This window comes from Rana temporaria, chromosome 1, assembly GCF_905171775.1.
Source record: "Rana temporaria chromosome 1, aRanTem1.1, whole genome shotgun sequence".
NCBI classification, from domain to species: Eukaryota; Metazoa; Chordata; class Amphibia; order Anura; family Ranidae; genus Rana; species Rana temporaria.
In genome coordinates this window covers 105,502,916-105,528,043 of record NC_053489.1, presented here as the reverse complement: position 1 = coordinate 105,528,043, position 25,128 = coordinate 105,502,916, and the positions used below count along the sequence as shown (strand labels likewise).

Here is a 25,128-nt window from a genome sequence, read left to right as displayed (position 1 = left end):
ACAGCCACACCCCCCTACACTAGTAAACACATACAAAGTAAACCCTAACTCTTACAGCGCCCCCTCTGGTTAACTCCCAAACTGCAACTGTCATTTTCACAATAAAGAATGCAATTTAAATGCATTTTTTGCTGTGAAAATGACAATTGTCCCAAAAATGTGTCAAAATTGTCCGAAGTGTCCGCCATAATGTCGCAGTCACGAAAAAAATCGCTGATCGCCGCCATTAGTAGTAAAAAAATAAAATAAATAAAAATGCAAAAAAACTATCCCCTATTTTGTAAACACTATAAATTTTGCGCAAACCAACCGATAAACGATTATTGCGATTTTTTTTACCAAAAATAGGTAGAAGAATACGTATCGGCCTAAACTGAGGAAAAAAAATGTTATATATGTTTTTGGGGGATATTTATTATAGCAAAAAGTAAAAAATATAGCATTTTTTTCAAAATTGTCGCTCTATTTTTGTTTATAGCGCAAAAAATAAAAACCGCAGAGGTGATCAAATACCACCAAAAGAAAGCTCTATTTGTGGGGAAAAAAAGACGCCAATTTTGTTTGGGAGCCACGTCGCACGACCGCGCAATTGTCTGTTAAAGCGACGCAGTCCCGAACTGTAAAAACCCCTTGGGTCTTTAGGCAGCATTTTGGTCCGGGGCTTAAGTGGTTAAGACAGTGATCCGACTTCTGAGGCGACTTTCATTGAAATCAATGGGTACAAGTTGCCTACAAGTCGGATTGAAGTAGTACAGGAACCTTTTCTGAAGTCGGAGCGACTTCTGTAGTGTACATTAAGACGGCTCCCATTCACTTCCATTCATTTTCTCTACTGCGTGACTTGGGGCAACTTGAAGTCGGATCCCAGGTCGCCCCAGTGTGAACCGGCTCTTAAGCTTACGTTTAGTAAACAAAACAACTTACAATCAGTGTGGTGTGTCCTTTGTACTGCTATCTCTTTACTGAAAAATTACACCAAGAGCTGTGCTCCTATCTCTCCAGGCCCTAAAATTTAAACTTTTATAGTACCTACATAAATTGGCATGAAAAGGGAATATTTTGAGAGAGAAAAGAAGCTGCTCAGAATGAATCTTCGAGTTAAAAAAAATACATGTTGGCCAAATTGGTAGTACCCATCAATCCCTCCTCAAAATTAACTTATTAAAAGTTCTGATAATAAGTGGTGTGATGCATCTCGGATACCCCAGGTGGGCACCTCCACCAGACCTGTGTCTCCTGTCCTCCAAACGCAAGTGCAGCCTGCAGATTCGCCATAACCAGCCCTTAACCCCTCAATCACAAGACAAGCCACACAGGGGTTGAGGGTTAAACATGCAGAGCATAAACTGTTTATTAAATACAAGACATACACTTTACAAACAGTTAGGGACACTCCCCTTAGCCTTGTCATAGAGGGGGAGGGGGTAGGGGACAAGAAAGAACCAATGGGAACGGAACACTTGTACATTGAAACAGACTACAGTTAAACATAAAGGGATTATGGTAAGCAGGCAGCCTCTCCATACACATCCCCTGCGGAGAGATGTATCCAGCCCAGACCATTGTCTATGTGCCATTTACCAACACAATTAGACACAGCAACAAGAGGGGGGGGGGATGGGGGAGACATTATCTTAATGCCAGCTTGTCCCCAGGTCTTCAGTCTCTTCTGGGCCATAATCTGTTGGTTGGAGGCCCGCTCACAGTCTCTTCCAAAACACAGCGACAGTGGGTTCTGTCACAAGTAGCACAAAGAATATATGGCTCTGTAGTTTAAATATTTCTCCTACTTCCACAATCTGCCAGTGCAGCAGGGTTTAATAGAGCCAAGGGACCTGTCATATACACTGCCTGCCCTTTCTGCCCAGCTCCGTCATTCATGGAAGCTGTACTATAGGTTGTATGAATGGAGGATGGATGGATAGATGAATGAATACATGAATGAAAGGCCCACATCCTCCATTCATACTTATCAAAACTATAGTACAGCTTCTATGAATCGTGGAGCTGGGCAGAAAGTACGGGCATAGTCAGCACTATGGGTGCATTTAACAGGTCCTTCGGCTCTATCAACCATCAATAGCACCAAAAAATTACATGGTGCCGAGGTAGAAGGTGAAACCGGAGCGGGCAGATTTCAACTAAAGCAGGAGCCAGCAGCACAAGGGACACATTGCACTGATGGCAAGTAATGTCTTTTGTGTTGATATTTTTCTTTACTGAGCGTCAAAGAAATCTGCTACTTTGTAGAAAAAATATGTATCTGCCCAATAAAAAACTGAATTGCTCATTAAAGCGGAGTTCCACCCTATTTTACCACTTTGAACCATCCCTTTTAATACTGCCCCCTTAAATAGATTTGGCATGTTTTTTTTTTTTATTTTAAAAACTCACTGTGCTCTGCCGATAAGTTTATTTCTCCCGCCGCGGCGGATTCAGCGCTGCTATGCCTCCTGGGGAGATGCTTGTTATCGAGCCCAGGAGGCAGAAGTATCGCGGGACTTCAGCCGCAGTAAAAAAAAAAACTCGAGCGTGCGGGCGGGCGGAGGCTGAGACATGGTTTACAGCCCCGCCCACCGCACTAATTATGTATTCGGCGGGCGGGACAAGTGTTGGTGTCGGCATATATAGCAGAGCGGAGCGGGGCGGGCGGAGGCGGAGACATCGTTAACATCCCCGCCCACCGCTGCACTAATTATGTACTCGGCGGGGGGGGGGGGGGGGGGGCGGGGGACAGTGTTGGGAGATAGAGCAGAGCGGGCGGGCGGAGGCGGAGACATGGTTAACAGCCCCGCCCACCGCAATAGTTATGTACTCGGCGGAGGGGGGCGGGGGGGGGGGAGAACGACGACGAGGGGTGTAGTGTGTGTGAGAAAGCACCCAGCTAACACAGCCACTGTGCTATGAAACGGCTGCCTCACTGTGCCATGAAACTCTGTCTCACGTGGGCCATCAAATGCAACCACTGTGCCAAACGCTGCCTAACTGTGCCCATCAAACGCATCCACTGTGCCAAACGCTGCCTAACTGTGCCCATCAAACGCATCCACTGTGCCAAACGCTGCCTAACTGTGCCCATCAAACGCATCCACTGTGCTAAACGCTACCTAACTGTGCCCATCAAACGCATCCACTGCCTAACTGTGCCCATCAAACGCATCCACTGTGCCAAACGCTACCTAACTGTGCCCATCAAACGCATCCACTGCCTAACTGTGCCCATCAAACGCATCCACTGTGCCCAACGCTGCTTCACTGTGCCCGTAAAGCGCATCCATGTGCTGGGGGTGATGCGATTTGGTGGGAGCGTTGCAATGTGCTGGGGGCTATGCGATTTGGCGGGGGGCAATGCCCTGTGTTGGGTTGATGCAATGTGCTGGAGCGATGTGACTTGGCGAGGGGCGATGCAATGTGCTGGGGTGATGCGATTTGGTGGGGGGGTGATGCAATGTGCTGGGGCGATGTGATGGCAGGCGATGCTATGTTCTGGTGCGATGTTATGCAATTTGGTGGGGGGCGCGGTGATTTGGTGGGGGGGTATTGCAATGTGCTGGTGCGATGGGGGCTATGCGATTTGGCGGGGGCAATGCCCTGTGTTGGGTTGATACAATGTGCTGGGGCGGTGCGACTTGGCGAGGGGCGATGCAATGTGCTGGGGTGATGTGATTTGGTGGGGGGGGGCATTGCAATGTGCTGGTGCGATGCGGGCTATGCGATTTGGCGGGGGGCAATGCCCTGTGTTGGGTTGATGCAATGTGCTGGGGCGGTGCGACTTGGCGAGGGGCGATGCAATGTGCTGGGGTGATGCGATTTGGTGGGGGCAATGTGATTTGGTGGGGCATTGCAATGTGCTGGTGCGATGGGGGCTATGCGATTTGGCGGGGGGCAATGCCCTGTGTTGGGTTGATGCAATGTGCTGGGGCGGTGCGACTTGGCGAGGGGCGATGCAATGTGCTGGGGTGATGTGATTTGGTGGGGGGGCATTGCAATGTACTGGTGCGAAGCGGGCTATGCGATTTGGCGGGGGGCAATGCCCTGTGTTGGGTTGATGCAATGTGCTGGGGCGGTGCGACTTGGCGAGGGGCGATGCAATGTGCTGGGGTGATGCGATTTGGTGGGGGCAATGTGATTTGGTGGGGGGGCATTGCAATGTGCTGGTGCGATGGGGGCTATGCGATTTGACGGGGGGCAATGCCCTGTGTTGGGTTGATGCAATGTGCTGGGGCGATGCGACTTGGCGAGGGGCGATGCGATTTGGTGGTGGGCGATGCTGTGTGCTGGTGCGATGTTATGCAATTTGTTGGGGGGCGATGCGATTTGGGGGGGGGCAATGTTATTTGGTGGGGGGGCAATGCAATGTGCTGGTGCGATGTGATGCAATTTGGCAGGGGGCAATGAGATGTGCTGGGGCCGATGCGGTGTGCTTTGCTGGGGCCGATGCAGGGTGCCGGGGCCGATGTAGTGTGCTGTGCCAGGGCCGATGCGGGTTGCTGTGTCGGGGGCCGATGCGGGGTGCCGGAGCCGATGCGGGGGGCTGATGTGTGGTGCTGTGTCGGGGGCCGATGCGGGGTGCCGGAGCCGATGCGGGGTGCCTGAGCCGATGCGGGGGGCCGATGCGGGGTGCCGTGTCAGGGGCCGATGCAGGGTGACGGGGCCGATTAGGGGTGCCGGGGCTGATGCAGCACAGCACAGGGATGGTGGGAACCCCTCATAATGAGCACAGCGGGTGTACAGACCCGGGAACTCAGCACAGGGATGGTGGGAACCCCTCATAATGGGCACAGCGGGTGTACAGACCCGGGAACTCAGCACAGGGATGGTGGGAACCCCTCATAATGGGCACAGCGGGTGTACAGACCCGGGAACTCAGCACAGGGATGGTGGGAACCCCTCATAATGAGCACAGCTGGTGTACAGACCCGGGACCTCAGCACAGGGATGGTGGGAACCCCTCATAATGAGCACAGCTGGTGTACAGACACGGGAACTCAGCACAGGGATGGTGGGAACCCCTCATAATGGGCACAGCTGGTGTACAGACCCGGGAACTCAGCACAGGGATGGTGGGAACCCCTCATAATGGGCACAGCGGGTGTACAGACCCGGGAACTCAGCACAGGGATGGTGGGAACCCCTCACAATGGGCACAGCTGGTGTACAGACCCGGGAACTCAGTGCAGGGATGGTGGGAACCCCTCATGAAGGGTTCCCACCATCCCTGTTCTGTGCTGACTTCCTGTGGCTGTACCCCTGCTGTGCCCATTATGAGCGTACGAATCTGAATTGAGTTTCGGGCACAAAATACGAAATAACGGCTAATGCGAAACGGAACTAAACAAAATGAATTTATTGACAGTGCACATGTCTGGTATATGTATACACACCACATATATAACAAGAGATATATATATAATCTTGTTATGTAGATATATCTGCACAGGAACAAATTATTTCGTATATTTACTGGTTCCTGGAAGGAGGAGGGGAGGAGAGGTTTGCATAGATAAGGGGCGGTAACTTCCTCTGACACTCCCGTTGCTATTGAAACCTGATCTGAAACCATTACATTGCTTGTACAACACTGAGCTTGTGTGAGAACTGCAAGGCTGAAATCCAGGAAGTCATACAGTCTGGCTTCATGATGCCCACACTTAAGATGGCCCCAGTCAATTTCTGTTTTATAAAGTGTCTAAATGCTGTAACAACCTAACAAAACGGACCTTAGTTTACAGACTAACTGTAGTAGAATACATTAAGCTTGTGTATTACAGGGGTTTTCATATTTAAAAAGTTTTTTTTTTTTAAATTGTGGCCGAAACTCCGCTTTAAGTTACCTTTCATACTTATGCCTAATGCTATCTTCAATATACACACAAACATGAATACAGAGACGTATATGACATTTTGTTATTATGCCATAAGCTTAAGGCCGGAATCACACTAGTGCTGTGCGAATTTCAGCTCTCTTATCTCTGCAGAGAGATAAGAGAAGTGTTCAGCAGATTAGTAACTTTTTAGATGCGAATTTGGAGACCTGGGAGAAGTTCCGGGTGAGAGGAGAGTGGGGGAGAAGTGTATTGAGCTGAATGAGAGAAATTCCTGAAGAGAACTGAACACATCTGCGAATTAGATGTGAAGCCATAGAAGATAATGGGACTGAATTCGCACCTGAGCCGCACCGCAAGACATAAAAACCGCACACGGTTTGGAGGCAATGCGCAGTGCGAATGCATCGCACATATGTGAACCAGCCTCATTGAAAACAATGTATTTTGAAATGTCCTGCGAATTGGTTTTCAGTAGTGCAGGACTTCAAGGCAGCATTTGACACCACTACCAGACGACAGCGGCTTTCATATATAGTCTCCAATTGCAATTTTCCTGAGAACATCTGAATCAGGCAAGGTTGCCTTGGAACAAAGTACACTAGTCCAAAAAGTTGTTCTGCTCCAGCCACCTGGTCAGTGCCAGGCTAGCTTGGCCAAACAAAGCAACTAGGGGGTGCCAAGAATAGTATTTTTGAATATGAAACATCTTTTGTAGTAAAATATTGATAAAACTAATGATGGCCTGAAAACGCAATGCCCTAGTATGACAAAGGGTTTGATTGGATATGGAGCAGTAGAAGCAGTTTTTCACCTGAGATTAATAGATACAAAGGCCACTTAATTTCACATGGTCTTGTGTGTGAAGAGGTGCCCAGAAACGTGTTCAAAGCACAGAAATGAACTGCAGAAGACCCAATGCTGCCTTCTCCAGCACCAGTGAGGGTGGCACTCAAGGAAAATACAGAATTGCAGGCTCAGAGCAGCTGCATCACATGCAAACAGAATGTACAGAAATACCAAGCATACATTTGATTATCGTACACACTTATTAATATTGCATTAAAAAAAAATGTAGATCCTAGGAAAAAAAAAAACACAATTTAGCCAGATACATTTTCATCGATAACTATTAGGATATTTTTTTTAATGCAGCTAGTACTTGTTATTACTTGTAACATACATAACATCCACAATAAAGTTAGTACCATTACCTGACTGTGTCACTTTAATTTCCTCTACACCTCATGTGTCAAACACAAGGCCTGCAGGCTGAATCTGGCCCATCAGGACATTTCAGGTGGCCCTCGCACCTCTCCTGAAGCTGCGGTACACTTCTCGTCTCCACCTAAACCTTGCTTCAGCAGTCGGCAGCAGAGAGGAGGTCAGAACTCCCTCACCAGATCCTGCGCCTCTCTGTTTAGCCACAGCACCACCTTGTCTCCAACTCCCCTGGTCTCAGCATTCAGCAGACTCTACGAGCTGACTCCAGACCTCCTCTGGTCCTCCTCCAGACCCTGCACTTTCTGCTTTCTTAGCACCGCCCCCAGGTTCTTCCAAGAAGCAGCACAAGGTAAGGGGGTGCACTGTGATGTTAGGATGGGTGGGGGACTCTTGACTTCTGATGGTGAGGGGGTTCTTGACATCTGATGTATGGGGGGGGGGGGGGTTGGGTGCTCTGGACTTCTAGTCTTACATATACAACCAGCCCTTTGATGGAAACCATAATGTCGATGCACCCCTGCTCGACACTGTAGTGCTGGAAAAGGAATGTCATTACTCTAAGCCAGTCTTGCTCTACTGGTTTGCAAAATGCTGTCTAAATTTAAGGCTAGTGTACACAATCAGAAAATCGGATGAAAAATACTGCTTTTAAAGCAATCGTGCAATAATCTGATCGTTGGTACACAGCTTTCAAGAGCCGATCACGACAGTTCGTCCAAAATTATCCAAAGGGACAAACACTAAAAATGTTCTTGTAGGATACCAGATTGCATGATTTTTGTTTAATTAGTACAGTTCAGGTCCGAAAATACAATACAAATACGATGCAATACATTACATCAATTACAAATATTATTCTGCCGTGTAAGAATTTTTGATATTGAGACTAGCATGCAAAAAAAAACGAAAAAATAAATAAAATAATGGCCGATCATTCATCCGATAATGTCATTGTGTGTACCAGGCTTAAGACAAAAAATGGGAAGGAACATGATAACCTCATTAGAGTATGTCTATTAGCAGACTGGGGTGGGTCTTAGACTAGACCAGGGGTCTCCAAACTTTCTAAACAAAAGGACCAGTTTACTGTCCTTCAGGCTTGAGGGGGGCCGGAAATTGGTGTCAGTGGGGGGAATAGTACCCCCTCATTGGTGTCAGTGGGAGGAATAGTGTCCCATCATTGGTGTCAGTGGAATAGTGTCCCCCTCATTGGTGTCAGTGGAAGGAATAGTGTCCCATCATTGGTGTCAGTGGGAGGAATAGTGTCCCATTATTGGTGTCAGTGGAATAGTGTCTTCTCAATGGTGTCAGTGGGAGGAATAGTGTCCCCTCATTGGTCTCAGTGGAATAGTGCCCCCTCATTGGTCTTAGTGGAATAGTCTCCCCTCAATGGTGTCAGTGGGAGGAATAGTGTCCCCTCATTGGTGTCAGTGAAATAGTGCCCCCTCATTGGTGTCAGTGGAATAGTGTCCCCTCATTGGTGTCAGTGGAATAGTGTCCCATCATTGGTGTCAGTGGAATAGTGTCCCATCATTGGTGTCAGTGGAATAGTGTCCCATCATTGGTGTCAGTGGAATAGTGTCCCATCATTGGTGTCAGTGGAAAAGTGAACCATCATTGGTGTCAGTGGAAAAGTGAACCATCATTGGTGTCAGTGGAAAAGTGAACCATCATTGGTGTCAGTGGAAAAGTGAACCATCATTGGTGTCAGTGGAATAGTGAACCATCATTGGTGTCAGTGGGAAGAATAGTGTCCCATCATCGGTGGTGTCAGTGGGAAGAATAGTGTAACATCATTGGTGTCAGTGGGAGGAATAGTGTCTTCATTGGTGTCAGTACCAAGAATAGTGCCCCATAGATGGTGTCTGTGAGAGGAATAGCATTTAATATCAGTGAGAGGAATAGTGCCCCAAGGGCCTGATAAAGGCAAGCAAAGGGCCACATCTGGCCCCGGGCCGCAGTTTGGAGATCCCTGGACTAGACTATAATGTCCAACATTGAAACGAAAGGTTATGTTCCTGAGCAAGTTGTAGTGTCTGGAAGGGATGCCTGATCAGACAAACCCTGAACTAAATTACAAATCTTTTGGCTGGAATAAATGTTTACATCTGTATATTTTAACCACATATTTAAGTATTTTTTTCCCCAGAGTAGAGCTCTAGTTTGTTTAACTTAATAAACCAGAACAACTTTCATTACTGGCCAGTCCCCCGCCACGCCCAGCAACCCCCCCGTTGACTTGTCTGGGACTTTCTTTTTTTCATTAATATTATTTTAACAGTGGTTGGTGCATTTTAGCTCCAGGGCATGACTTTTATTACATTTTTTCCACTGTTTAATAAAGGAGATATCAATGTCCAGTATGGAAAATAATTCACACTTACTGCATCTTTGGTTATCTTGATTTCTCCAGGCATCTGGGAAACCTTCTCCATAACATTCAGAGCTCTCTGGAAATAACCTGGTTTCCAGAATAGTGGCATTTGTGTATAAACAGCACGAAGACCCTGGGATAGCTCAACTTTTCCTGAATGAAAAAAACAAAAAACAAAACTAAAAACCATAAATACAATAAAATAAATTGCAAAGAAAAAAAATTAACAAGTGATTAAAGAAAAAAAAACGATGCTTGCTAGACGATTTGTCACCTTTTTATATTTCTTGGATATTCCCTACAAAAAAATCCTAATCAAGTAATTAAGGGACTGGGGAGGAGGGGAAGGGCGCAAGATAACCACTAATATATAGGTAGTTTCATTGGTTACCTATACCTGATCATATACCCACATAGGGGTTTTTGTTGCTGTAACCAAGTTAGTCAATAAAAAAAGGGGGGGGGGGGAATTGGGGGAAGAGGGAATGGCCTGAGGGGAGGCCTAAAATGGGTTACTAATTGCAGCAAGTAATGATCTAGAGTATTCTGATACAAAATGAATTTATTATAGTATCAAAAAGGGTGAAGTATAAAAGTACAGTCATGCACAAACAATATGGTAACAAAATGGTAATAGTGCAACCATTTAAAAGAAAGGAATTGCCATAAACAAAAAATTACAGACAGGACTCAAAATAGACAACACACAATGACGACACTGTCCGGACGTATCTGGGTTCAGCCATGAGTTAATGCACAGCATGCAACCAAATGGTTGGTTTGTTAGCCAAGATAAGGGAGGGAAGTGAAGATATTGGTCAGGATCAATGATCTGATGGCCCCAACTTAAATCCGCCAATAAGTGCTGATACTGGTGGCTGGACCCACTATGCAGGGAGGGAGGGAGGGGGAAAAAAAATCCTTAGTTGGTATTTTCAGTTCACATCTCCAAAACGACCATCTTGGTTCAGCTCTGCTTTGGACAATGGCATCTATGTTGGCTGTTCCATTTATTCATATACACAGACAGTTGGACCACGACACCAATCCTCACTCTAAAGCCAAGTGTAAAACTGTACCACAGCTGGTGGCTGCAGAGCCATAAACTATGCCAAGGATGTATTTCTAGGTATACTTTATATTGGAAAAAAAAAAAAAACAGTTGCTGCCCATATTTAATACACGCCATTTACTGTAGAAGTAGTGAACTGTCCATCACCAAGAAAATAGGATTTTTTGTACTCACCGTAAAATCCAGTCCATGGACGGACACCGCTCCTTAAATCTTGACAAGTGGGTTATGTTCCCTGTTTACAGGAGAGGACTAGGCAGAAACATGTTAGATAATTAAATACATGTTACATTAACAGAGTTGAACAGCCCCGCCCAGGGGGCGGTCCCTCCAGACATAACCCTCCTCTCTGCAGCATGCAGCCTTAGTTCGTAACAAGCAGTACAAACATAAAAAAGAGGGGTGGGAGCTGCGTCCGTCCATGGACTCAGAGAAAAGGATTTTACGGTGAGTACAAAAAATCCTATTTTCTCTTATCGTCCATGGACGGACACAGCTCCTTAAATCTTGACAAGTGGGATGTCCCCAAGCAGCATCAAAAACGAGGGGTGGAAAATATATCAGTAAAACCAATTTTAACTTCACCCCAAAACAAGCAGAGCTCAACGGAAGAGGTGCAACGTTAAACAGCCGCCTGCAAAAACTAGCGGCTGAAAGAAGCATCAGAAGATGCACTCATGTCATGTCGTGCGCGCGCACGTGAGGACGTGAGTCGCGCTCTTGGGTGAGATGGAAGAAACAGGAGACAGGACGGATCGTAGCATGTGAGAGAGTGGATGCCCTCCATGCACTTGCCGCACGTTGCTTCCTACCGACCTCCCACGGAGCCGCCGGGATCACCCCCGCCTTGCCGCATTGAGAGCGCGGTCTGCGCTGTCTCGTATGCTCTGCAGTGCCGTAGCGGGAAGTCGGATCTCAGGCGGTAAGCCAGGGGGACACTGTAAGCGGAGCGGGCTGTGCATTGGGAGGATAGCGCCCACCGCCCACAACATCACAACATCTCCGTTCAAATGTCCACCCACACATGTGAGTATATGGAGCCAGCGGCACGCTGAGCTCCGAAGGAAAAGCCTGCACCCCCCCCCCCCCCAGCGGATACAGGACGTGAGGTATTTCCTTTTTCTTTTATTCTTTAAAAAACGAGGAAAAATGCTTAAAACTGTGTTGCAGAAGACTCGGAAGGATGGTAAGCTGCAATCTCTGTGGACATAATGCGCTGTGAAATAATGCTAAGAGAGATACACTTGGTTGATCTGTAAAGCTTCCCTTTTTCTTTTTGGTATCCCACATTTTACTTGTATGATAGGACATGTCCTTCATGGGAGTGAAATATGGTCATTGGTTGTACTGAGGAAAAAAGCCTTGTAAGATCCGACGGTACATAGAACTCTTTACAATACTTGATCAGGAGGACCCAATAACTGGGGGAGTGGGAACCTAAGGACAAACAGTTGCATGTCTAGAGTGACCCTGATTAGAGGGGTAGACAGGGACACTTTAACTGACAGACTGAACCCAACCGGCTAAACAGGACAAAATACATCATAAGTGGAAAAAGTCAGTAAACAGGCAATACCGTAATTTTACATAAATATACGATCTCAATACCTGTACTCAGCAGGGCCTACCCCTCCGTTTTCCTTTTCGCACCCCCTCCTTTTTTCTTTTTTTTTTTGGGGGGTGTCCTTGGGAGTCCCACGGTCTGGACCCCCCTCCCCCCCTCGAAAGTCTCACACTACCCCAGGCCTCATAGATTACGCTCCTAGCAGACCTAGATAAATATACTTTTTGAAGTATACTGGGTGATATTTTAAAACCACGGTTAAACGCTTGAAAAGGGGAGGAAAATCATTGGGGAAAAGAGGGGGGTAAAATAAAAGAGAATAATAAAAATCTTGAAAACCGATCTAAAAATTTGTCCAGGACCACAAATAGATTGGAACTTGGGTCAAAACCAGAAAAGAAATTCAAACATTTAAAAAAAAAAAAAAAATTTTTTTTTTTATACCTAGACACCTTTCACCCCTCCCCGCCCTGCAGGCTACATGTGTTATTACATTAAAAATTAAGTCCTGGTTTCCCTTTTTTTTGGAAACAAAGGGTCAAGCTGGGGAAGAGAATCAGGAGGAAAGAATCCAACATGAGTAGAATGATAAGTAGATCAACAAAGGGGGGTCCCCCCACTACCCCAAGAAATATAACAGCTACAAGCTCAATAAGGCCCTTCGTGACCAGTGGAGAAAGCCTGCAGGCTCTCGGAGCTCAGGGGACAACAAAGCAACAACAAGGTAACAAAATAAAAAAGAATGAAAATAAGAAGCCCCAGAGTGAAATCTCTGGAGAAACCTCTCTGGAATCAAGAGAGGAGGTGCCTATGGGTAGCGGACTGGAAAGCAGTAGGATAGACGCACAGTCCCCCTCAAAGGGAGAAATGGCAGAGATGTTGCTAAAGCTGGAAAACGCGATAAAGGGGGAAATACAGAACTTGCGGACAGATTTGGGTTACATGCTCGTCAGAATAGAATCAGCAGAGGAGCAAATTGAGAAACAAGCCCAAGAATCAAACTTACTAAAAATTCAGATCGATCAGATTCAATCACAACAGAGGCTTATCCTTTATAAATTAGAAGACCAGGAAAACAGAAACCGGAGACAAAATCTGAGGATAAAATCAATACCAGAGAAGAGGGGGGAGGATCTCAGGGTAATAATGCAGACGATATTTAACCCTGTACTGAAAAGAACAGCAGAAAATCTTATCATGATTGAAAGGGTACATCGTGTGGGAAATCAGAAAAGAGCGCCATCCGAGCAAACAAGAGATGTTATAATAAGGTTTCGATTCTATGAAGATAAAGAAGAAATATGGAAGAAGTTGAGGGGGCAACCCCCGATAGTTTTCGAAGGGGTGGAAATCCGGATCTTTACCGATGTGGCCCCAGAAACCTTGGCGAGGAGATGGTTGTTAAAACCACTCCTAAAACAGTTGATTGATCTAAATATTAAATACAACTGGGGATTTCCTGCGTGTTTAATTGGGACTAGAGAGGGAAGAACAGCGATCTTGAGATTTCCCGAGGACTTAAGTGAATTTTGCAGGAAATTGGACATTCCGATCCCTGACTTGCCGGGATGGGTGTAGGGGGGGGGGGGATAAGAGAGAGGGAGGGGGTTTTCCTTTTCGAGAATCCCTCCCCCTCTCCCTCTCTGTCCACCCGGTCCCGATTTAAGCCACAATATGCCTTTCTGGGGTCCCCATTGAGGACGCACCTCCCCTTTGTTTTTTTTTTTGTTTTTGCTTTTTTCCTCTCTCCATCTGCCCTGGGAGTTGAGGGGGCACCGGGTGGATACGGGGAGGATGATTGCAACTAGTCCTCCACCCCCTCTCTCTAAAGGAAGGGGGGGGTGGAAGAAAAATCCTAAACCTCACCCAGAGCGAACTGAACCAAGAAAGGGTAATTGGTTCAGAGGTCTTTAATAGGCCAATGGGGAGGGCGGGAGGGGGGGGGGTGGGACGAGACCAAACGGGGGGGTGGGAGGAGAGGAGGGGGGAAGATGCCCTGTCTCACCTGGACAACTAGATGAGAGCGTAAACCATAGAAAGGAAAAATGCAGATCTAGATCGAGGAATAAAAAACAAAAAAACGAAGATGCCAGTAATTAAATGCCTATCATATAATGTTAAGGGACTAAATAGTCCATACAAGAGACATAAGGTGTTGAAGGAACTGAAACATTATAGGGCAGATATCGCATTCCTACAAGAGACACATCTGACAATAGGATCAAACGTAAGGATGTACTCGCCAGACTTTCCCACATGGTATTATGGAGATACCATCTCCAAAAGGGCTAGAGGGGTCGCAATTGGGGTAGCCAAGGGTACTAGGTTTGTGCTTACAGATAGACTAATTGACCCAGAAGGGAGATTTCTCTTTTTGAGAGGAAAACTTGAGGAGGAAGACTATACCCTTGTAAACGTATATGCACCTAACATCTCCCCAATGAAATACATATTGGGAATTTTAGGGAAATTAAAAGACTTCAGCAGGGGAAAGATAATACTAGGAGGAGACCTAAACTTCTGTATGGATCCGAAAGTGGATAAATCACACCGGACATTAGAAACTCAGGACACACAATTAAGAAAGGCCAAAGCTAGCTTACACAGAAGCCAGTTAGTGGGTACATGGAGGATTTTTAACCCTAGTCAACGAGACTATACTTTTTACTCCCAGGTGCATGGTAGCTATTCTCGGATCGACCACATCTTCGTTGACCATAGAATGTTGGAGGGGGTGGTCGAGACGAGAATAGAGCCCATGACGATCTCCGACCACGCGCCCATTAGTATATCTATAAAAATCTCGGGCAATCAAAGGCCCTACCAAAGCTGGAGATTAAATGAGGAACTACTGATTGAGGAGAAAAGCGTAACAAGGGTCAAAAAAGAATTAGAAGAATATTTTAAGATCAATGAAACTGAGGAAATCTCGGCGGCTACCCTATGGGATGCCCACAAGGCAGTAATAAGAGGGGTCCTGATCTCAGAAGGAGCAAGGAGAAAAAAGAAGCGATCAGTAAAAAAGTTAAATTAATAGACGAGATCTTCAGCCTAGAACAAATACATAAAAAAGAAAGTAAGCAACGAGATGTATACCTAACCCTTGTTAACAAACGAAATAAACTTAAAGATCTCATGGATCAGGAAACACGAAAAGAATTCAACTTAATAGCAAGGGAAAGATATAGGTGGGGAAATAAAACAAGCAAACATCTGGCTCGGTTGGTGAAAAAAAAAAAAAATCAAGGAATTATATTGACAAAATCAAAAATGAAAAAGGAGAGGTTGCCCATACAACAAAAGAAATCGCCGAAACATTTAGATTATACTATGAAAAATTATACTCAGTAGAACAAAAGATTTGGCAGATAGGAGAGAAAGAAAATAAGATCACAACCTTTTTAAAAGAAGCAAGACTCCCAAAAATTAGTCAAATTGATGTAGAGGGGGATGGACAGGCCAATCACGGAGAATGAAATCAAGTTAGCATTAACAAACTCAGCCTCAGGTAAAAGTCCAGGCCCAGATGGCTTTACAGTAATGTACTACAAAAAATGTAAAGAGATACTACTACCAAGGCTATGTAAGTACTTCAACGGCCTCGGGAAGGGGTACAAATTAAGTAAGGAGGCCTCAGAAGCAATTATCACTGTCATCCCGAAAGAAGGCAAAGACCTGAAAGGATGCTCGGGCTACCGGCCAATATCCTTGCTAAACACGGATATAAAACTGTTCGCAAGGATATTGGCCGGGAGAGTTAAGCAGGAAATGAATAAATTGGTGCATCCAGACCAGACGGGGTTCATCCAGGGGCGAGAGGGGAGAGACAACGGTGTCAGAACACTGTTGATTATCCGGAAAATGAGGACAATGGGGTCCCCAGGTCTACTCCTGTCAATAGACGCAGAAAAAGCGTTCGACAGGGTAGACTGGGGACTCATGCTCTCTACTTTAAAGGAAATGGGGTTTGGCCAGGGGATGATGAATTGGGTGGCTGCCCTTTATCAGTCCCCTATGGCCAAAATCAAAATAAACGGCAGCTTCTCGCAAACATTCCAAATGAAAAATGGAACGCGGCAGGGGTGTCCATTGTCACCACTGCTGTTTGTGTTGTCAATGGAACCCCTGCTAGCCAAGATTCGCAATAGCCAAAAAATAAAAGGGATCAAAATAGGAGAGGAGGAACATAAACTTGCAGCTTTTGCAGACGACGTCCTCTTCTATTTAACCAAACCCAAAACTTAAATTCCAAACCTATTAAGCCTCTGCTATGAATATGGAGAAATCTCAAATTTCAAATTAAATATCACCAAAATGAAGATCATGAGTATAAACGTTAGTAAGATAGAAGAAAAATCTCTGAAAAAAAACCATGGTTTCGACTGGGTTAGTGAACTTAAATACCTTGGGATATTGTTAGCCAAATCAATTAAAAAAACCTACGCGATAAATTTTATCCCACTGCTAAACGAAATTAAGAAAGAGACAAAAAGGGTGGAAAACAGAGCAATATCATGGATAGGACGAATCAACTATTGCAAAATGGTCATTATGCCAAAGGTCCTATATAAATTCCAGATGATCCCCATAGCCCTCCCGAGAACTCTACTTTCAGCCCTTAACAAATTAATTATGAACTTTATATGGAAGAACAAGAAACATAGGATATCTTCTCAAACATTAATGCAACCAAAAAAAAAGGGAGGACTCGCCGTTCCGGATGTTAAGAGATACTACGACGCGGTTATATTGACAAGGGTGGTGGAGTGGGCCAGAGTCAATAAAGAAAAAAGGTGGGTAAGTTTAGAAAATGAATTATCACAGGCAAGATTAGATAAGATAATTTGGAACCCCCCCAAATTTAGGACACTGGACATAAACCTACACGATATAACAAAAAAGGCACTGAAAACATGGGATATAGTATATAAAAAAATTGAGAAAGAATATAACTCACCTCTCATAGCACTGAAAAACAACGATTTTTTTGCACCGGGTAAGACACAAGTGGGGGGGCATTGGATTAAAAAAGACACTGCACAATTAAGAGACATAATGAGGGAGGGTCACATTAGAACACTGCAGGAGTTAAAACTTAATAAAAATTTAATGGAAATCAATGAGTGGAGGTATCAGCAGCTAAACCATTTTATCCAAGGTCTCCCTCACCCTTTGAGGTCAGGAGACCAGTTGTCAGACTTGGAAAAAATCTGTACCACGGAAAGATCCAAAGGTATTGTTTCAAAACTATATAGGATCCTACTGAAGATGGGGGAGCCGGGTATACCCCCATTCATTGAAAAATGGGAAAGGGAATTGGGCACACAGCGGGATAGGACCACAATAGAGAGAATGTTGGCTCTGACCCACTCCTCCGCGGTGGATAGCCGCACGGCGGAAATGTGCTTTAAATGCATTGCCGGTTGGTATATGACACCGGATAAATTAAAACAATTTAAAGAGGGGCAGACAGGGGACTGCTGGAGGGGTTGTAGTACACTAGGAAATATGGCACACCTTTGGTGGGGATGCCCTAAGATAAAAGAGTACTGGGAAAAAATATTGGGATGCGTGGAGGAGATCACAAAGAAAAAGATAAAGATGGACCCATGGGTTGTTTTATTTCACGGGGGAGAAGAAGGCATAAAAAGGTACAGGGAATCACTGATACCGCACCTCCTGAACGCCGCCAAGAGATTAATCCCTAGAAGGTGGCAAGACCCAGACCCCCCTCTGATTTGGGAATGGATTGACGCGGTCGAAGAAACATACAAAATGGAAGAACTGAAAGAGGGTTTAGAGGGCAATAATATTTTATTAAGCACAAAATGGGAAAACTGGAGGATTTTCAAGAAAACTTGGAGTTACGCAGAAAAGCTAAGGGAAGAATTTTAAACGCTCCCCTAGAAGAATATTAGAAAGATCTACAGGTCTGAAGAAAATGTCTAAGGTGAGACAGGGGAGGGGGGGGGAGGGGTAGAGGTAAGGGGGGGTAAAAATTTGAAATGGTTAATTTTTTGGTATTTTTATTTGCTCTTTGCAAACGGAGGTACATACGGGTTTATATGGGTTTATATGTATATGTGCATGTTACAATAGCATATGTAAATAAAAAAAAAAAAAAATAAATAAAAAAGAAAAAAAAAAATGAAAATCAGAACAAAAAGGAAATAAAATAAATAAATAAATAATAACCCATATAAAGAAAAGCGACACTAATGATGCAAAAACAAAATAGAGATGCAATGGGCTGGTACGTAGAACATGAGCATATATTCGCACTCTATGAGGTAGAGTCTGAAGTGAAAAAAAGAAAAAAAAAAAAAAAGAAGATGCACTCACAGCAACCATGTAAATTCTGGAAAAAGCGTGAAGGGACGAGCAAGTCGCCGCCTCGCACACCTGTGAGAACGACGCATGATGTCGGAAAAAAACCCAGGAAGCACCAATTGCCCTGGTCGAAAGTGCCGTGACCGGAAAGGGGGGCCCACCTCTTAAGAGCATAGGCCTGTATGACAGCCTGCCTGATCCACCGAGAAATGGTGGTCGACGAGACCGCCAGGCCCTTTTGTGGACCAGACACCGACACAAAAGAGAGTAAGATCTCCGAAACGGAGCCGTAGCAGGCTGGTACACCCGCAAAGCACCTACCACGCCTAAAGTATGAAAGGCAACCTCCGTAGGATGCCCCGCCCGAGGACAGAAGGATGGAAGAACAATGTCCTTATTCCGGCGAAAGACCGGAACCACCTTCGGAAGAATTGAAGGTCGCGGCGCGCACCACAACCTAATCCTTATGAAGGATCCAGCATGGCGGCTTGCAAGACAAGAACGCCAACTCAGAAACCCCTCTAACAGAGGTAAAGGCCACTAAAGGGGCCACCTTCTGAGACAGTGTCAAGAGAAAATCTCTCTGATGTTTCCAAAAGGAAGGTTCCTGAAGAACCGAGAGCACCAGAGTCAAAACTCATGGGGGAACAGATGGGCCAAGAGGGGAAAGTATATGACAAATCCCCTGCACAAAAAAATGGACCCACCAGGGAACGGGCCGCAAAAAGGCCACTGAAAGAACACAGCCAAGGCTGAAATCTGCCCCTAGACGGTGCTTTCAGCAATTTTTAGATCCACTCCAAGCTGTAAAAACAGCGGGACCCTGGACACTGAGTATGTCCGTGGACGTCACTCCGTCACTCGCACCAAGAGATGTAGGCCTGCCAGGTGCGACGGTAAGACTATCGCGCCCTTAGCATTGTTGAGATGACCGAGTCGGACAGACCCCGGTCACTTAAAGTCTGGCTTCCAATAGCCATGTTGAGCAAGTCAGTGACTGTACAACAGGAGGAAGTATGGGACCTCGAGACAGAGGGACTTCCCGCCCTGGCAACCACCAGGGTACCTCCGCTACCAGGCGCCCGATATCGACGTACCAAGGACGCAGAGGTCAATCTGGAGAGATTAGAATCATGGGATCTCCTCAGCCTCCACACTGTGGAGCAGCCAAGGAAGCAAAAGTTGCCGATACAGACCCCACAGGGCCACCAGCGCGACTGACGCGTCTGTACCAGATCACTAGACCTGGCCACTAACTTCGACACCGTTGCGGTGGAGACGAGCGGCCAGGAGATCCATGCCCTGTGAGGCTCACCGCCTGCAAGGGAGCCGAAACACCCCAAGCACAAAGACCAGTCGCCCTGGTCCAGCATCTGGCGACTCCAGTAGTTCGCCTGCCAGTATACCTGATGGTAGACCGAAGCCACGGCCATGGCGTTGTCCGGCTGAAACCAGATTGGACGACCTTGCAACTTCCTCGACCAGTAGGAGAAGCATAGCCTGATTGCCTAAAATAGTAGGACAATGAACTGTAGACATCACCTGGTTTTCCCAGGCGGTCTGCCACCCAGGGACTAGCCAGGCTCGACCCTGGGTAGCTACCGAGACCAGCCGAGAGCGGGCAATTTCAGGGAGGTGTGGCCCACTGGACCCCCCAGGTGCCCCCACAAACCGTGAGGCTGGCATCCGTCGTAAACACTGACCACTGGAAAGAAGAAACAACTTCCCGGACCGAAGAGTCGGGGATCTCCGTCACCAACTCAGAGAGGCGCACCGGAATCTGATGACCAGAGGAATTTTTGTTTCCTGGCCGGAGGGCCGGCCATCGTATTGCACGATGGTCACTTTCCACTCACATCTCCCACCTTCCTTCTCCCCCACTTTCTTTTTTATTTTACCCCCTTGTTTGTCACTTTTATGTCTTTTTTTGTTGGTGCATGTTTTGTATACCTTTGTGTGTGACGAGTAGGGTGCAGGTCCTCGGGCCAGCCCTGAATGTCTTGGGAGTAGGGGAACATGGCCTTCTGGCTTAGTTCACCTGCTCTCATTGGGTCTCCCCCTTCGGGGAGCCCCACCTGGGAGGGTTCTGTTTCGGCAGACCCTCCAAGGAAGTTGGGTCCGTGTCGGCTTCATGGACCACTGTTAACTTTAGTCCCCCTCTGGAGCCAAATGCCCCAAGGGAATCAGGGTTGGGTCTTCCTCACAGAGGACCATTTGACGTAGCACCCGTCTGCACGTTTTTGTGACCACTCTTTATGTGTGTGCACATTTTTTCTGCACCGGGTGAAGTTTTTGGGTTGTGTTTTGCACGCCACAGGCTTTTCAATACAAAAAAAAAAATCAGTCAGATCCATACAAGCGGGGGTTCCCGCAATAGGGAGAGTGGTCACCTATACATGACACCCGGAGGGTCCACCACCGGAGAAGAAGCCCACTTTTTGAAAAGGCTCTCCTCAAAGGGGCACTGAACCGCCCGGCGGTGAGGGACTACAAAAGCCCTCAGCGGCTTTTCTCATTCCGCATCTTAGAAATTATCAAAGAAGAGCACAGAAGGAAAAACTACACAAAGCGGTCTGATCTGTTTGATCCAAAAAAGACCGAGCCCTTGGCGGAAACCCAGCCTTATCCTGCTTTTTTTTTTTTACTACCCAGGTACCTGGTCCATGGGGATAACGTGGGAAGGGGTACTCTTTTACCGCCTGTCCGCAGTCCACCCCCACCCTGGCACAAACGTGTCCAGGACTAACAATAAAGCCTCTGTGGGAATCCAAGGTGCTAACACCTGCTTCTACCACCAGCATGTTGGGGAAGGACCCAGATACTGACTACAAATATTAATAATATTTACATAGTGTGTATGTATAATATGTAGGTGTATGCACACCTGTCCTTACAAATAAACAGAAGCTCCTAGAGCCCTATTCAGGGCATCTCACCCACTTGCTGGGGTACCCAGGGGACTCACCTCAGGAGGAGACTGCCCAGCGCTGCCGTCCACTCTCAGCACACAGCGTGTGAGAGGAAAAGAACTGTGAGGTAACTGCGCGGCATCTGCAGGGACCTGTGTGCGCCGTAGGATACAGCACTAGGGGACAGGACTACTCCAAGATGGCCACCTAGCGTTCAGAACGCGACCACAGGAAAATGGCCGACCGCAATGTAAGCTGTGCCATAGTGCGGCTATGACAAGATGGCCGCCAAAGGGAGTTTTCAATGTACCTCCCAAAAAATGGCGCTAGCGCCGGCCAAATAGCGTCAAAATGCCGTGTTTAAACAGGAAAAGCCTCCTATGGCTTTTTAACAGTGAATAACCCCTCACAGGAAAGCCTCATACAAAAAAGAGAAAACACAGGCCAGAAAACACAGTCCCCTCAGGAAGGCCCCCCCCTCTGACAGCTGCAATGTTAGCAATGCAGCAAAGGGAAAAGGAACAGGGAAGGGAGGAGAAGAGGACCCCCGAACCCCAGGAATGCCCAGCCGTACCAACCCACCGAAGCAGGAGGGACTGTACCTACCCCGTCCAAGCGAGGACTCGCTGACGCATTTCTGACAGAACTACAACCGCAATGGAGGTAGCTGTCGGCCCGGTCCACTGTGAGTGAGACAACACCACAGCCCAGTCATATGTAGACCTCGGAGCAAGCTCACCGGCCACCCCAGGAGTCATTGGGTATGGCGTGGCAGCCCCAGCCTCTTTGCAAAGGTGTGTCCACGCTTGCTGGTCGGACTGAGTAGACTACAAGGATCTATATTATCCAGCCTGTCTCTCAGCCGACAGTTGAAAGAAGATTTTTAAAGAAAAAGTAAAATAAAAGAAAATTTCTCCTCAGGGCGCTGGGCCCAAAGAGAGCCATATGTCTCTCTCCTTGCTAGGCAGAACGAAACTGAGGCTGCATGCTGCAGTGAGGAGGGTTATGTCTGGAGAGACCGCCCCCTGGGCGGGGCTGTTCAACTCTGTTAATGTAACATGTATTTAATTATCTAACATGTTTCTGCCTAGTCTTCTCCTGTAAACAGGGAACATAACCCACTTATCAAGATTTAAGGAGCTGTGTCCGTCCATGGACGATAAGAGAAAGTATAATTTAATAAGACAAATGTCTTCTAGTAGCAGCATATTAGATTCCAGATGTGTTGTAATCAGTGAGGATGTTTTGTCTGTGTTTGTTCTGTGCTAAGCCCTTCCATGTAAACCTTGAAAAGTTATAAATTAATTGGCACAGTCACCATCTTTGTTTAGCTTGTGTTTAGCTTGTGAACTAATTTGGAAATACCTGCAAAGCAATAACAAGCACAGTACATAAAAGTTGACATCCATTTTAACCCCCTTTCATTGTAGTATATAACACAAATTTCTTTCAGTTCTGATCAGACTACACATCAATTATATTTGTCATTACTACTTACTAGGGATGAGCTTTATGTTCGGATCGAACATGAGTTCGACTCGAAACATTGGCTGTTTGCCCATTCGCCGAATAGCTAACAATTTGGGGTGTTCACGGCAAATTCGAAAGACGCGGAAAACCCTTTAAAAGTGTATGCGAGAAATCAAAAGTGCTAATTTTAAAGGTTAATATGCAAGTTATTGTCATAAAAAGTGTTTGGGGACCCAGGTCCTGCCCCAGGGGACATGTATTAATGCAAAAAAAAGTTTTTAAAAATCAGTTTTTTCAGGAGCACTGATTTTAATAATGCTTAAAGTGAAACAATAAAAGTGAAATATTCCTTTAAATTTCGTACCTGAAGGGGTCTATAGTATGCCTGTAAAGTAGCGCATGTTTCCGTGTTTATAACAGTCCCTGCACATAATGACATTTCTAAAAGGAAAAAAAAGTCATTTAAAACTACTCGCGGCTATAATGAATTGTCGGGTCCCGGCAATACAGATAAAAGTCATTGAAACCCCCCCCCCCCCCCCCAGTCCATTACCAGGCCCTTTGGGAATCTGGAAGCCGCCCCCCCCCCCCTATGTGAATTGGTAACGGGGTACATTGTATCCCTACCATTTCACCCAAAAAAGTGAGAAAAAGGAAAAAAAAAGTTCTTTAATAAAAAAATCCAGCGCCGTAATCCTACAGGTCCGACCCGCTGCTACGAACGATACCGCCTCCACAGGAGGCTCTGGTCTGAATGATGCGCGAACCGTTTGACCCGTGACGTGGATGGGCGACCCCACCCCCTCTGACGCAACGGCAATTCCGGCGGTTTCCCCTTTTGTGATTTACACTAGTTAATTTATGTCAGCTTTACAGCTGTCTGTGTCACCAGCATTGTGAGAATCCCAATTTTAAGTCCAATATACAGGATGAAAGCAGACAGGTGACACAGGAAACACTAAAGTTGAACCACAAAATAGGGGTGTCACCTGCCTTGCTGTGCAGTGTAGAATGGAGACTCTTAAGGTGCCATGTGAATTCTAAGACTAAACTACATCATCACAATTCTTCCACAGGTAATGTAGCTCACATATATTTAAAGTGGATGTAAACCTGATTAATGAAATATGAGCTGGGCACATATATCTGCAGTGTTTTCTTATCTCCCTTCAAAGCACTATGGCCTGTGGCTGTCTCCTGCTCCGTTCTTCTATTATCAGCATGATAACTTCTGACAAGTTCTCCATCACATATGATAACAGCAGCCAGAGATTTGTGTTGGGGAGGATGCTATAAATAGATTAGCAGAGCCCTGAACTATTCAACGAACAGAGCTGAAAGTCTCTACCTATGAGGAGAGGGGGGTGTGTGCCTTTCCTACAATCAGCTGCCATGGATTTATGCCCAGACCTCACTGCAGTGTTGAACAGGTAGAGAAAATCTCCAAACAAGATCTGAACTTTCTAAAGAATGTATAAAACTGAAGACAGCAGATATACATGTGAAACGTATATAGGGAGATTTGGTTAATCTCTGTATCATCTGAGGCTGTTCACTGGGTATATGTGAGGGTTTACATCCAATTAAAGTTAAAGTGATACTAAACACACACTGTTTAATTTACAATCTCTCCTCTTTCTGTATGCGGAAGATGGCACTGTATTTATTGTAATAAAAAAAATCAATCAATATACAGCTGGCACATGACCAAGATCTATCCCAGCCTGTCCGCAGGGAAACATAAGCAGGAGAAGGTTCTAGTCCTCTGCTCCTGGTTACATGTTTTAAAAAAACAGCCTTTGGAATACAGAGTAAAAATAAATCATTAAAATCAATAACAGTTTTAAATGGTCATGCAAACATATATTTGAAATCCAAACGTTATTATTTTTTGGCAATAACATTGTGTGCATGAATATCTGACAGTCACTGTCTGTCACACGCCCCTCCAGCCTGAGTCTTAGAATAACAGGAAGGTGAAGCCTCCATCAATCAAGATGTAATCCCATTCTTATTGTGTTAGTGGGCATATAAAAGGAGGGAGTGGGCTGTCATTTACCACTGTGTACAGTATACACCCACATGGGCTTGCGTAAATGTGATAGGGAGGAAATGCACAGGGTAGAAATACACTGAAAACTGAGCATGTGCACTAGCTGCGAACACTGCTCTGCAAAATTCCAGTTGTGGGGACAAGGACAAGAGGGTGAGATAGAGAACAGCAGGATCAACCAGCTTTTTGCAGAATACAGATAAGAAAAACTATAGTGACTGAGTCAGTATGAATAGCATGTGATACACCATGTATTGATAGCGTTAATGATGTGGGTTTAATGGCACTAACTTCTGTATTTAAAATT

The 25,128-nt window shown here is 45.9% G+C and overlaps 1 protein-coding gene across 1 annotated transcript in view; it reads right to left on the bottom strand.

Moving 5' to 3' along the window:
* MRPS27 (mitochondrial ribosomal protein S27) overlaps positions 1-25,128 on the bottom strand; it is a 173,492-nt gene that overhangs the window by 31,573 nt on the left and 116,791 nt on the right. Inside the window, exon 9 of the mRNA XM_040341463.1 lies at positions 9,434-9,576. Within this exon, the coding sequence (XP_040197397.1) occupies positions 9,434-9,576 (143 nt within the window). The remainder of the gene's footprint in view (positions 1-9,433; positions 9,577-25,128) is intronic.